Consider the following 14,985-nt stretch of genomic DNA (forward strand, 5'->3'; position numbering starts at 1 on the left):
CCTCTTCCTCCTCATCCTCTTCTAAACAAAACCATGGCTTCTTGGAATCAAAGCCAGGTCTTCATGCTGGCACAGAAAACCCTTTATGAGTTCAGCCATCTCCCCAGCCCACGGCCTCCCCTCTTTGTACTGTTGTGTTGGCTGTGAGATTGGAGCGTGTGAGTAGGGAGGGATCATACACATACCAGCGGTTGCCTTCATGAAGATGCTGAGTTTTCACTGTTGCTCTCTGTATACAGGTCCAACTTGAAGTTTTAGTTTTAAAGTCAAGTCCACCTTAGCTTCTGGACTTTCATATTTATCTTCTTGGTCAACCAGAGCATCCTACAGCCTGGGCTTCCTCAAGCATCTTGGAGTGGAATTTAGTACTACCATTGCAGCAGCTGCTTTGAGATTCCTTGAGCCAATAATCTTCCTCTTCTTGAACAATTTTATTACCAGGGATGGTCCAATCATGAACATGGTTTTATTTATTACTATGGATGGTCCAGTCATGCGTAGTTTCTTTCTCACTGGACTTTGAAAATTTTGGACACAGAACTTTCCTGATTGCCTGCTTCCCTGGTGACCAGTTTTTGCTGAAAAATACTTGCTGTGTATTCTGGGGCTGAATTTGGAGTATGGATTGGATCCTGTATTAGTTACTTTTTCCTCTTTGCTCTGACAAAATACTGAACAAAAGCAATTCAAAGAAGGGAAGGATTATTTTGGCTCAGAGCTCTAGGGTGTGGAAGGAAGGCTTGGAGGCAGGAGCGAGAGGCTGGAGGCAGGAGCGAGAGGCGGCTAGTCACATTTTCTCCTCAGTCAGGAGGCAGGAGACTGATGATAAAGCTCAGCTGGCCTTCTTTTCTCTATTCGGTTCAGAAGCACATTCTATAGGATGGAGCTACCCACACCCAGGGTGACTTTTTCCATATCGACACAGTCTAGAAACCCTCCCACAGATGTGACCAGAGGTTTGTTTCTAAGGCGATTCGAAATCCTACCAAGTCGACAGCGAAGATGAACCATCAGAGATAAACTCACCTGAATCTCTCTCTCTCTTCCACTCTCTCTCCCTCCCCACCCCAAGATAGTAATAAAGTGTCTCTATGTCTTTAGCTATGAAAAGTTGTGTGGCGGATCTCAAGCTTCAAAGCTCCAGGTAAAAGATGATAGCGGGTCATTTCCCAAACACAAAGAAACTCAAGGGATTCCCACTCTGGGGAGGGAATGCTTTCAACCTTGAGTGAGTCTGTTCCCATAAGGAAAATTAAATTAGTGAGGATCAGGCAAGATGTCTCCTCAGATCTACAAAGACTTAAACATGGGCTAAAATAACAGGTACTTAAATGCTGGCTTCAGTGTCGAGGGACACAGGACTGGGAGATTTAAGGGAACGTGGGAAGGGAGTAGAGGGGCCTCTGATTCCAAGGTCTGGTTGAAGTTTCTCACCAGCTGAGAGTGAAGAATTCCAGCCCAGCGTGGAGTCAGTATTTTCTGTAAAGGTAGCCAACACAGAGGCAGCAGTCCTTTGGCAGAGAGATTATTTTCAAATCACTGTTGAAATAGCAACAGACCGTGGTTAAGGCTTGACCATTCGGGACCTTCAGCGTTAGCCTGGTTCCTTTTCTGGATGTAGAGCTGAGAATCTCAGGGAACTTCACAAGCAATCTAAGCATTTCTTTCCAGCAAGGAACACTGCACCTCCCCCTGCAACTCTGAGGACCCTGTTGGCTGTGTGCTTTCTCCTCATCCTTAGTACCTGTTAAGCTCCTTGTGACTTTCTTCACAATAACCCCAACTCTACTTCATGCTGCCTTGCCAGGAAATCTATTTATTCATTTCTTTTGTGATGAAATTAAGAATCCCATCTCTCTGAAAGAGCTTCCTTAGCTGCTTGGGTGTCTCCCGTCCTGCTGCTGCTGGTAGTGACAGCAAAGATAATACCACTCAGGAATCACCAGCCAGGGTGCCAGGGTGCCAGGGTGCCAGGGTGGACTTCTCTTTGCTTCATATATTATAGATTTGTTGTGTGTGTGTGTGTGTGTGTGTGTGTGTGTGTGGGGTACATACATGCCATAGCATGTGTGTGGAGATCAGAAGACAACTCGAGAGACTCACTTCTCTCCTTCCTCTATCCGGGGAGCTGGGGATTGAACTCAGGTCACGAAGCTTGGCGGCAGGTGCCCTTAATCGTTAAACCATCTTGAGTCCCATGGTGGACTTCTCTTCCCTTCACAAACGTGTCCAAGTGTGGCATTGCTACATGGCTGTCTATGAAGCTCACACTTGAGAACTGCACAATTAAGTTTTTAAAAAATGCTAAGCCCCTGCCACTTCATAATGTTTTAAGTAATGTTAATGGCCTGTTATCCTGAACCACACACAAACTGCAAAATGTTAGCCCCTACTCCTGTGACCACGGCCATGACTCCAAGTGTCAGGTCTGGGCTTCACTTCCACGCCGTCCTAATGCATACATCTGGTTCTCTCTGTGACTCCCCATTGTTCTGAAAATTAACTTGGAGAACAGAAAGGAATGGAATTGATGTCATTTTCCAAGGAAAGGGTTTTTGTCTTCCTTTTATGTGTGCTGCGTGACTTTTCCTGGGGAGAGATGCACAAGCGTCCGTTCACTCTCAATTCGGCCCGGTGACGTCTGAGAGAGATGGGTACAGTGCACGCCTGGCATGTGAGCCAATGAGTTTGTTGGGGTTCCTTACAGAAACAAAGATGGGGGTTTACTTAACAGCAGTGTGGGTGACTCAGAAATAGCTGCATCCTCTCAAGGTCCCACCTACCATGGGTGACAACTTCTCGGAGTGCCTCCTTCAGTTAGCCATCCCTTCCTTCTGTACCCCAGCACCTCCCAAGACTGTGTGCAGCTGGAGTGTAGAAAGGAATAATGTTTGAAATCCCAACCGAGGGTCCTGGGACTAGTCTTCCTCTCTTACACTGGTCAATCCATTACCATTGCCTTATCTCTACCAGTTTTGTTGTGCTTATATTGTTTCCATGACTGTGGGCCAAGCATCGTGGAAGTGTCATGGCAGTCCCTGCACTGTGATAACCAATGATCATGTTACACCTGAAGAAAACTGCTTTATTACATATGTATATATAATATATTATACATATAATATATACATACACACATATATAATATATATAATCTATATATATGTTTAGATTTGTAGAAGTCCAACATCATTTGTTGAAGATGTATCCCTGATAATCATCAAAAGCATGCATTCTTTGTATTAGTGTCCTGCCGTTAATTTTTTAAATGTAACTAATTAATTATGTGTGAATCTTTATGTGTATGTGCCCATGTGTTTGCAAGCATGAGGTGTGCCTGTGTGCGGGTGCACCCGTATGGGTGTGCACGCACTGTGTGTGTGCCTGTGGAGGCTCGAAGTCAATCTTAGGTTTCATCGCGACAGGGTCTCTCACTTGCTCTGGAGCTCTTACCGATTCAGCCAGGCAGGCTCAGGCAGCAAGTCTCCGGGGTCCTCCTGGCTCATCTTCCCAGCTCTGGGATTACAGGACGTGTCTGGCTTTTCCCTGTGCACTCTAAGGGTTGAACTCAGATCTCCGTCCCTGCCTGGCAGCAACTCTACCTACTTATCCAGAGACTGCAGCCAGTGACCTGCCATTTGCAGTCTTCCTACGGATAAGCGTTTTGTTAGTGACGTGCGGAGTGAAGGGAGAGTGACAGTTGGCTCCTGTCTCAGCCATATGTCTGTTGGGGGCCCAGAGCTTTGGTGAGGGCTGTCCCAGTTGCCGTGATGAGTGAACCTCTGATAGAAATAGAGAAGTCAGGAAGCGCAACCTATTTGTGGGAAGATGATTAATTCATTTTTAGACATTTTGAATTTGAAAGGAGGGTTTGACGTCCGGATGGAAGTGCCTGGCGCTTAGCTGGGGCTGTGGAGTCTAAATAACTCCTGGGTGCCCGTGTTGCAGAACTGTTTTTATAGTTTCCCTCTAAGTGGCTTTGTGCTCTGGTCCAGTCTCCCTCTTAGGGATTTCATTGTTTGACTGCACAGCAGCTCCAAGGCTAAGCAGCAACCTTGCTGGCGTGTCTTAGACTTGAAGGGGTGTGGCGGGGGAGGGGGAGGCTATCTGCCTGGCTTTTTCACTTAGTCCTGTGAAAGGGAAAAATGACAGAAGAGAGGTCCCTGGTGCTGGACAGTGTGCAGGTGCCACAGTCATGAGTCTTCTGCTTCCCTCCTCGTTTCCTCCCCCTCCCACTCCTTCCCCTCCTCCTTCCCCTCCTACTCTTCCTCTTCCTTTTTGTCCTCCTCTTCCTCTTCCTCCTTCTCTATTCTTTACTCTTTTCTGCCTCTTCTTCTTTCCCCTTCTCTTCCTTTTCCCACTTCTTTCTCTTTTTATTCTGTATTTCACTATGTAGTCCAGGCTAGTCTTGACTTGACTGTGCTGCTGGCTTCAAACTGGTGATTCTCCTGCTTTATACTTTAGAGCGCTCCGATCACGTGCTGCTCCACATTTGGATTTTTCAAATGAGCAAGGTCAGAATGCTTTGGACAGTGATTCTTGGGGATTAACACTGAGTAGTCTGTCCCCCACCCCCTTGGGTACGCACTTCACAGAGGACCCAGAGGTTAACAGTGCAGATGCAAACTTTAGTGCCAAAAAGGATTCTGCTGGTTACTTGCCCAGAGGATAACAGACATGTACAGAGGCATTCCTTTTCAGGGGGACCAAGGCCTTGAACCTGTGCTTGGAGGAGATTACCCCTTCTATCACTTAGTCTAAAGAAACACCTTGCAATAGACCTATATATGTATGTTAGGGGGAGAACTTGTGTGTGTGTATGTGTGTGTGTGTGTGTGTGTGTGTGTTTGTGTGGACACCAGAGGAAAACCTTGGGTTTTGTACCTCAGGAGCCATCCATTTTGCCTTTTGAGGCAGAGTTTCTCTCTCTCTCTGGCCCGTGGTTCACCGAGTAACCTAAACTCTCAGGCTAGAGATCTCAAGGGATCCACCTCTCCGGTGGATCTCTCCGGTGCACCACTATATCTGACTTGATTTTGTGTGGATTCTGGGTTCAGTCTGAGTTCCTCGTGTTGGCAAGGCAAGCACCTCGCCCACCAAACCATCTCCCCTGTGCTGGGAGACCCACTATGCCCCAGTAATGGCAGTGACTTTGGCTGGACAGCATGTGGGTCTGGCCTTGAGGAATCTTTAACTTCATTAAGAATGCCCTAAATCTCTTCATTCTTGGACACCTTTCTTCATGGGAAGCCGTTTCTGAATGTAACCTCTTTACCCCAATCAGTTTTGAGGGAGGTGGGAGGGGGCTTCATCTCAGACTTACATTCCCCTGCAGGCATGGAGTTGTAAGAACTTGGAGCTGACTATGGTAGTGACTTCCTGTAGCCCCAGCACTCAGGAGTTTGAGTCAGGGCATCGTCAAGTTCAAGACCAGTCTGGGCTATGTAGTGAGTTTGGGTCTGCTTCGGAGCTCAGTTTCTTTTCTTGGTTTGTATGTGTGTGGTGTATACACACATGACACACATGTGTGCAAAAGTACAATTGTGTCTGTGTGTGCATGCCCATGAAGAGGCCAGAGGAGGGCATAGGTGTCCTTCTCTATTGTGTGTGTGTGTTGTGTGGATGAGCACGCGTGTGGGGGTTCAGATGGAACTTGTAGGATTCTGTTCTCTCCTTCTGCCATGTGAACCCCAGGGCTCACACCCAGACTGTCAGGCTTAGAAGCAATTCCCTTTGCCCACTGAGCCGTCCCACCTGCCCCAGCTACGTAACATCTGAACAACAGAGCCAATCCTCCAAGGGAATGATGATGGAATGGGCGAATGGTGATGTCCTTCTCTCCTTCTCTTCTGTTGTCTTCGGAACAGGGAGAAGATGCCGTTCCACCATGTGACCGCTGGCTTGTTATACAAGGGGAATTACCTCAACCGATCTCTGTCCGCAGGCAGCGACAGCGAGCAGTTGGCGAATATCTCTGTGGAAGAACTGGATGGTAAGGAGCTGCCTACAGGGGGACTTATCCCCCTCCCCGAAGCCATTTTGGATAACTGGGAAGCTGTATCGGGTGTTGGGAAAGTCCCCAGGCTGTTGGGAAACCGTTTTGCACATTGGCGAGCTGAGAGTGTTTGGCACTAAGCGTGGAGTGATGGGAAAGAGTTGAGAGACAAACTTTGGTCTAAATGACTTCTTTGTGTGGAATGGACCTTGTGGCCTGCAAAATCTATGATGAATGTGGTTACTTTGACTACTGATTGGGGGATGGATTAATTTTTTTTCTTAAAATCTATTGTTGGGATTCTCTTGTGATGGCATATGCCTGTCAGCACTCAACTGACACAGGGGGATGGAGAACGGATCAACCAGGACTATGTGGTAGAGGTCAAGGTTACTGTGGCCTGTATAATGAGATGCTGTCTCAAAGCAACAAAACAAAAGATGTATTATGTATATAGTTGGCAGGGTCTTTATAGCCAGGATTACCTTGTTTTCTTTATTGTCATTTATGGTGGAGTCCATCTGCCGGGGAGGCTTAAGCCCTGTTTATTGCTGTCTCTTGACTTGGGGCCATGGTACTTTGAACAGTGCCCAAATAAGAATCATCTGGAAGCTTCATCTAGGTAGGAACAGGCAGCAATTACCTTAAGTGTCTTTGTTCTTGTATAACCCGGCACATCTCCGAGTGCCCAGGACAAGGGTTTAGGATGGAAATTAGCCCTGGCAAGACAGTGCCCAAATTTATCTTAGGATGGTGTCCTACTGCAGTTTGGATGAGCTCACACTCTTATTTAAAACAACAACAACAACAACAACAACACAAACTAAAAATCAAAGGGAGTAAAGCCTTTCCTCTCAACTACAGAGCGAGGTTGATTCATTTGATGATGCCTGCTGAGACCAAACCAGAATCGGTTTCCGAGTGGCTTCTTAATGTTGTATTCTAGCAATACCACCTTACTAAATAAATTTGAATTTTGCTTTGATTATAGAGAAGTTGCAACTACTTCAGGTGGACCACATCTTTGCTCCTAAGGTTCAGATCCATGGCATTTTAGATGTGTCTCTTAGTGAGCTGAATTTCCCACTAATACTTTCTTGGGCCAACACAGATACAGTGGCTTGCCTACGGCAGGGGGTGAGGAATGTAACGATGGCAGGCCATCGAGAGAGTTTTTCCTTCTGCCACCCGTCTTGTTCGCATGGTTATGACAATGCTTGGTTTTCCACGCAGATGACCAATGAAGGAGCAGGACTCGTGGGCTGTATCCATGGTGATCCTGGGAAAAGTTGGGGAAAGTGGCCATTGTTTGGGATGTAGCTCAGGGGTGGAGCAGTTGCGCACTGTGGGGAAGGTTCTGGGTTTGAGGCTCGACACTGCAGAGAGAAATAGCCAGGAGAGCGGGGAGGAAGGGAGGAGAAACGCATGCATATACATCAACACCAACACGCTCACATACATGTGCCCCCCCCCCCCCCCGCCCGCCCCCACCTCTGGGCCACATCTGCCTTCCGTATCTGAACAGAGGCTGTTGGCCTGAGAGGTGAGTCATACCCTGGGATCTTTTCGCCTTCTGTTGGTGAAAGGATGTGTAGAGATTCACTCCACAGAAGCAGGAGGAGAGCCCTGCCATCTCCAGAGCGGGCCCAGGTTTGTAACCACAACAAGAAGACTCCATGCTTGGATGGTGTCTTCGTCCATTTGAAACTGCTGTAACAGAGTGCCACAGCCAGGTTGATCTGTAAATGACAGGAAGTTATTGCCCATAGCTTGGGAAGCTAGGGGTAGAATATTATGGTGATATCCGTGCCTCCTCAGTAGAGGATGAATTAATACTCTTTGGCTTCTTTGGAAGGCACACCGATGCCATTCGTGAGGGTTTTGTCCTTTTGATAACCTAACCTGAACACCCCACTTCATTATGTAGGTGATTTGGTTTCCTTGTAGGAATTTTGGGGAAACACAACATTACGAACGTAGGAGGTATATTTGAAGGTAAAGAGAAACCTGATTTCGCCCCATTTTGGAAGTTTGTGACTGAGATGGTATGGTACATGGGTCTGGGGGAGATTGTTGCAGGGTCCTGTGATGGTTTGATTCTAAAATGTTCCCCAATAGCTCATTCTTTTAATTTTTTCTCCCTCTCTCTTTTGTTGCATTAGCTACTTTATTTTGCTTTATAAAATAAAAATAACTGTAAAGGAACCTGAGTATATGGCTCATCAGCCTTGTATCAGCCCACCGCCCTGGCCCACCTTTTACAGTCAGTTCACCGATAGGGATCAAGCTTTTGTTTTGTAACTAGCCTTTGCATCTGATTATTTGACTAGGCTTTGTAGACCCAGCTTTCTGCTCATGTTCAGCGTCTCATTGGTTGATGTAGTATTTAATTAACTGCAATTATTGCAAGTATATAAACATAACTAATTCTTGGTAAATTGATGGGAGCAGAAGCAGATGTACTGATTTGATGAAAAAAATCCACTTAACTAGAGGTGCATGTTCAGCAATTTATCGGAAGGTTTTACACAGAGAATGGAGAGTGTTGGTAATTTTACCACAGTTGGTTAAGAAGGTTCATAGAAGCTGCTGCTTCCTTGCCTTCTAGTATCTGTGAGTATAAATGTGTGCCAGTGTATTTTATCTTTTAAGATTTACTCTTGAGCCGGGTGCTAGTTGTGCATGCCTTTAATCCCAGCACTCAGGAGGCAGAGGCAGGCTGATCTCTGTGAGTTCGAGGCCAGCCTGGTCTACAAGAGCTGGTTCCAGGACAGCTAGGGCTGTTACACAGAGAAACCCTGTCTCAAAAAAAAACCCCAAAAGATTTATTCTCTCCCTCTCTATCCCTCCCTCCATCCCCCTCCCCATGTGTGTGTGTGTGTGTGTGTGTGCTTGTGTATATATGCAATGTGTGTGCAGGTGCCTGTGGAGGCCAGAGGAGGGCACCAGATCCCCAGAACTTGACTTTTGGGTTGTAAGCTACCCAGGTTTTTGTGCTGAGAACTAAACTTGGTTCCTCTGCAAGATCAGAAAGTCCTCTCCAGCTTCAGATATTTTGTTATACAACTATTTAAATAAAGGATTCAAATCCAAATAATAATTGTAATTTTTTTTTGGTGATGGTGCTTGGGTAGTTCAAACCCAGGGTCCTATGAATGCTAGACACTATTGTACCTTTGTGAGCTCCTGCTTTGAGTTTGTATTCTCCACCTGTGGTACTGTTTTGGGAGGATGTGGGACCTTTAGTGGGTGGAGCTGGTTGTCAGAAGTAGATCACTAGGTGTAGTACCACTAACAGTTATCCACCTACTGGTTCTTATCGTTCCATCTTTTCATCCACAATGATGTGAACACCCTCACGCACCCACTCCACTGTTGTGAGCTCCGCTGCTCCATCAATCTTTCAATGCCATGTGGACTGAAATCCCGCTGTAGGGGCGTGCAGACACAGTCCCCTAGACTTAGCTGAATTAGGAACTTGGAACATCCCACAGTAAGCAACCTGGCCGTCGTGTGTGTGTGTGTGTGTGTGTGTGTGTGTGTGTGTGTGTGTGGTGTGTGTGGTGTGTAGCTGCATGTGCATTGTGGGGGTGTTTTTGCATGTGTGTACATGTGCACATAGAAGTCAGAAGACATCCTCAAGTGTTGCTTCTTAGAATACAGCCATGTTGTTTTCTTGAGACAGGTGTTTTATTGGTAGAAGCTCATCAGGTAGGCTGGCTGGCCTGCCAGCGAGTGCTAGGGGGTCCTCCTGTCTCTGTCTCCCCAGGACATTACACCATTTCCACCATGTCAGTTTTCTTTCCCTCCTTCTCCTCCTCCTCTTCCTCCTCCTTCGTCCTCTCTCTCTCTCTCTCTCTCTCTCTCTCTCTCTCTCTCTCTCTCTCTCTCTCTCTCTCTCTCTTTGTCTCTCTCTTAACTTGATCCTCAGGATCAAAATCTCAAAATCTGATTGTCATGCTTCTAAAACCAGGATTTCAATGACTGAGCTATGTCCCCAGCCCCATTTTGGGTGACCTTTGCAGGGTTTGAGATTACTAATCTGGTGAACTTTGAAAGTCATCTATGACTTCAACTTTGTAAGCATCAACAATGGGCAGCTTACAATCTATACCCCCAGCTCCAGGGATCTGGTTCTCTTTGGTCCTTTGTAACTATTCCCTTGATAATTAGGAGATAACTTCTAGGTGATTTAAAGCAAGCAGAAACTTAGTTGCAGTTAATCTGAGCCCTGCTACAGCAACTCTTCATGGCTCTAAAGACTGCTGATTGGATTTGGGCTGTTCTTCCCTGCTGTCTCCTATATAGGCTCCTTGCTGAGATGCCCTCCTCATTCTTGGGCAGGCTATAAAACAAACAAGTGTACTGCTGTTTAAACCAGGCCTGGGCATTCTGAACTGGACCTGAGTGTACCTTTTTAGTAGATACAGGAGCTGGCAGGAATTGTAACTACCCTCTTAAGTACAGATGGCGGGGGGGGGGGTCCCTGGTTGAGAGAAACCAGTGCTTTATGACCCAAGGCTGACTGGTGAAGATGATGTGTTTGTCCTTCAGGATGGTAATCCAGACTCTCTGCCGGCAGAAGGGCCATTTATTTTTCTGATGGAAGATTCATTCCTTATTTATTTATTTATTTATTTATTTTGCCAAGGTGAACTCTGAGCGATGGCTCTTCCTGCTTTATTGCAAGCATCCCGGGGCTGCGGGCATGACAGTGAAGATGTGCTCTGGGTTTAGAGCAGACAGGCAGAGTCTGAACACCAGCTGGCAAGAGCCGGCTCACCAGGCTGCAGATTGGATCTTGGGGAAGATGAATTCCCGAGCTATTGTGTCATTACTCTTTTTGTGGGCTGCCTGATATGAAAGCTCTCCCACTTAGGGCCACTCACGTGTCCCTATGAGACAGGCAGTGTGGCACATGGACTTGCTACCCTGGACGCTGGTTGTCATCACAGTATCCTCCATGATCTGGCTGGGTTGCTATATTACCATTTTCTGTTTGTTTCTGTGAGCACAACGCGTTTAGAGAGCAACTTGAACAGAGGAAAGAATCATTTCAGCTCATGGTCTCAAAAGACCATCATGTCAGGGTGGGTGCTGCACAGCAGAGCAGACAACATCTTAGCATTCAGGAAGCATAGAGTACATTAACCACCAATGACCTTTCTCCATTGTCCTGCTTATGTTAGCCTGGTCCTACCTCCTGGTGTTCTTAGACCCTCCCTGTCATGGTAGCTTTTAATTATCAGCTCCACACAACCTAAAATCACCTGGGAAGGTGGCCTGAACAAGAGACTGTCTTCACTGAGTTGACCTATAGCTATGTCTGGAGGGATTGTCTTAATAAGTCTATTGATGTGGGAAGATCCAGCCCACCGTAGGTGGCACCATTCCTAGGCAGGGGATCCCAACTGTATGATTGGAGAAATGAAACTGAGCATGAGCAGGCATGTGGGTGTGGATGCTTCTTCCACTCTCTGCTCTTAACTGAGGTTGTAATGTGTGGAGTGGAGCTGTTGGAAGTGCCCTCCCCCCCCCACCGCTTTAATCCTTGATGATACACTGTAACTTGGACTTCTCAGGTGAAATAAATAAACACCTTTTCTTTTCTAAACTCTTTTTTTTTTGGTCAGTGAATCTTTTTTCACAACAGAAGTTGGTGCCGCTGTGATCATTGCTATGATAGATCTTACTCTGTGGCTTTTATGCCACCAGGGGAGGACCACACATTGAATTCACGAGCCTTTTTTTTTTTGTTACATTGCATATCCAATGCCCATGGCAGCTGAAGACCATTGCTCTCCACCTCTCCACACCGCACCAGCTGCAGCCCCCTGCTTGTGGGTGGCCATGGAGATAGCTTCCCCTCGTGGAAGATTATCACCAGTGATAGACTCTTTCTTTCCATGTTCTAGCCAAAAATGTCCTCTCTGTGACTAGAGTGTGGGGATGAAAAAACCACAGACTTCACAGGTCACCTCAAGCCACAGTTCCTTCATGGGAAGTTTCTCTTTCTTTTCTTTAAACAAGTTTGGGAGAGAATAATGCATCAACTGGCCAAATCGGAGCTGGAAATTACTCAGCAAACTGGAAGCATGGATTCACAGGGACTCTTGTTCCCTCACCGGGTCCCACCTAGTCGTTCGTTGTTATTTAGATGACTCTATTTTTGGGTGCTAGAACAGAGTTCCCGGAATTCGTTTTCCTTAAAGTTGTGGCGCTTTCAAGGCTACAGCCCCAGCATTGGCTTGGTTCTAGTGAGGGCCCCGTGGTGCTCGGCAGCAGAGTGGCAGAAGCACGTGGGGCAGGGGAGGATGGTGTGGTAAGGTGGGGAAGCAGAGAACGACGTCTCTTCTTAGATGTAGTTACATCCAAAATTCACTACAAAGGAGATCTTCATAAATCGTGTACTAATTGTCCTCAGTAAACTGACGTCATCTCTTTCGAAAAGGTGCTCATGCCTGTTGGGTGGGGCTGGGTGCCCCATAGTCCCTCCCTACAAAGTTGTCTACACCTTTATTGTCCTTCCCTTCCGTCCTTCTGTCTCCACTGGCTGTCTGCTATCTGCTCAGCACAAGAGCAACCTAGTTTCCCTTTATCATCTGGAAAGAACACTGTATCTGTAAAGAACACTGTATCAAAGACGGCAGCCATGGCTGCAGTTAATCCCAGACTTATTTTCCCCACACGAGCTGCTGACATGGGCTGGGAAGCCGGTGGCTCCTGAAGGCATTGCTGTTGACCAGACTGTGGTTGCTCCATTAGCTGAGCTCAGCTTCCTGACGGGGCAGACAATGGTGGCAAGCCGACGTCTTTCTTCTCTGTGAACCGTGGTAGTTCCAACAGCGCGCAGAAATTTTCTGACATCTTTGGCATTGTAATTAGAAAAAAAAAATCTCCTCTGGCCTTCCAGTGTGTGTTCATGTTCCAAAATGGCACTTTTATTATTTTCTTTAAGGATTGCTATAAATTAATTGTACAAATTAATGGGTTTCATATAATGTTTTCATACATGTGTATTATATTTTGATCATATTCAGGCACGCCATCCAAGAGGACTGTTTCTTTGTGTGTGTGTATTGTGTATGCATGTGTGTTTGTGTGGGCGCATAGGGGCATGTCCAGTCCTTGTCAGTCAGCCTTGAGAATCAATTTCTTAAGCTCTGTACCTTGAGTTTTGAGATCAGGGTCTGTCGCCAGCTCAAACTCACCAAAACGGCTCAGATGGTATCATAGTTTTTGATAACACAAATCCAAACACACCTGGGAAGAGGGAACCTCAACTGAGGAATTGCCTCCATTATATTGGCCTATGGGTCCCCTGTGGGTGGAGCCATCCCCAGGCAGGTGGGTCTGGGTTGTAGCTGAGCAAGCCTTGGGGAGCGAGCCAGTAAGCAGTGTTCCTCCACGGTTTCTGCCTAGAGTTCCTGCCCTGACTTCTCTTGATGATAGACTGTATAAGCTAAATAAACCATTCCCTCCCCCCCAGTTGATTTTGCTTAGAGTGGCTTATCATAGCAAAAGGAAGAGAACTAGAAGATTTGGCTGACCAGTGTGCCCTGGGGATCCTCCTGTCTCTGCCTCCCCGAGTCCTGGGGTTATAAACACATGCCTCCACATGTGGCTTTTTTGATATGAGTTCTAGGGATCAAACTCAGGTCCTCATGGTTGCAAGGCAAGCCCTTTACTGGTTAAGGTTTCTTCCCAACCCCTTGTCTATTCATATACATAAATACCTACATAAAAATATAATATTTGTGCCAGGCAGTGGTGGCCCAGCACTTGGGAGGCTGAGGCAGGAGGATCTCTGTGAGTTTGAGGCCAGCATGGTCTATAAGAGCTAGTTCCAGGACAGGCCCCAAAGCTACAGAGAAACCCTGTTTTGAAAAACTGAAAAAAAATTAATATTTGCATTTTACAGAGGTTAAAATATAGTGAAAATACAATGAGTCAGTATGCGTCTTTCACCAAAATTTTAAAGACTTATTTCCAATTGTATGTGTGTGTTCGTGTCTCTGTGTGGGTATGCACACATGAGTGCAGGTGCTCATGGTGTCCAGAAGAGGGCATCGGCTCTCCCGTAGCTGGAATACAGGTGGTTGTGAGCTGCCTGACGTGAATACTGAGAGAACCAAATTTGGTGAGAATGGTGAGAACCAAATTTGGGTCCTCTGAAAGAACAGCAAGTGCTCTTAACTACTGAGCTATCTCTCTAGCCCCTTTCCCTTATTTTTTTAAGATTCCAAAGCATTATTTATTATTCTCTTTATTCTCTCCTCTTAACACACACACACACACACACACACACACACACACGCTGAATGTGTGTGTGGTCCACGTGCCTGTCATCCCAGCAATTAGGAGATTAGGAGACTGAGGAGGGCAGGTTTCCTGGGCTACAAGACCAACCTGGGTAACTCACTGAGACACCGTTTCAAAATAAAACCCAAAAAGAAGCCCAGGGATTGATTGTTCAGCCTTAGAGTGCTTGTACATCACATTCCAGACTCTTGGTGCCCCACCACCACCACCCAGGACCACAAAGTCCTCTGTAGGAATAAACTCATACTTATTTTGATTGTGTTCTCTGTGTGTATGGGGGTTTGCACACCTGCCAAGGTGCAAATGTGGAAGTCAGAGAATAACTTGGGGGAGCAGACTCTCTCTACCGTGTCTATCCCAGGAATCAAACTCAGATCATGAGGCTAGGTAGTAAGTGCCTTTACCTGCCAAACCATCTTACATGTCCAGATATCTTGAAAGTATTTTTCTTTTCTTTTCTTTTCTTTTCTTTTCTTTTCTTTTCTTTTCTTTTCTTTTCTTTTCTTTTCTCTTCTTTTCTTTTCTTTTCTTTTCTTTTTCTTTTCTCTTCTTTTCTTTTGTTTTGTTTTCTTTTCTTTTTCTTTTCTCTTTCCTTTTTTTTGGGTAAATGTGAAAAATCTAAAAGTGAGATGACTGACCTTGTCCAAGGTCATCTAAGTAGCACCTGT

At 46.2% G+C, this 14,985-nt stretch overlaps 1 protein-coding gene across 1 annotated transcript in view; it reads left to right on the plus strand.

The window, feature by feature from the left end:
• Window positions 1-14,985, plus strand: part of Caln1 (calneuron 1) — a 406,549-nt gene that overhangs the window by 72,263 nt on the left and 319,301 nt on the right. Inside the window, exon 2 of the mRNA XM_038346761.1 lies at window positions 5,872-5,992. Coding sequence (XP_038202689.1) covers window positions 5,872-5,992 — 121 coding nt within the window. The remainder of the gene's footprint in view (window positions 1-5,871; window positions 5,993-14,985) is intronic.

The sequence above is a fragment of the Arvicola amphibius genome, chromosome 10 (assembly GCF_903992535.2).
Source record: "Arvicola amphibius chromosome 10, mArvAmp1.2, whole genome shotgun sequence".
Lineage (NCBI taxonomy): Eukaryota > Metazoa > Chordata > Mammalia > Rodentia > Cricetidae > Arvicola > Arvicola amphibius.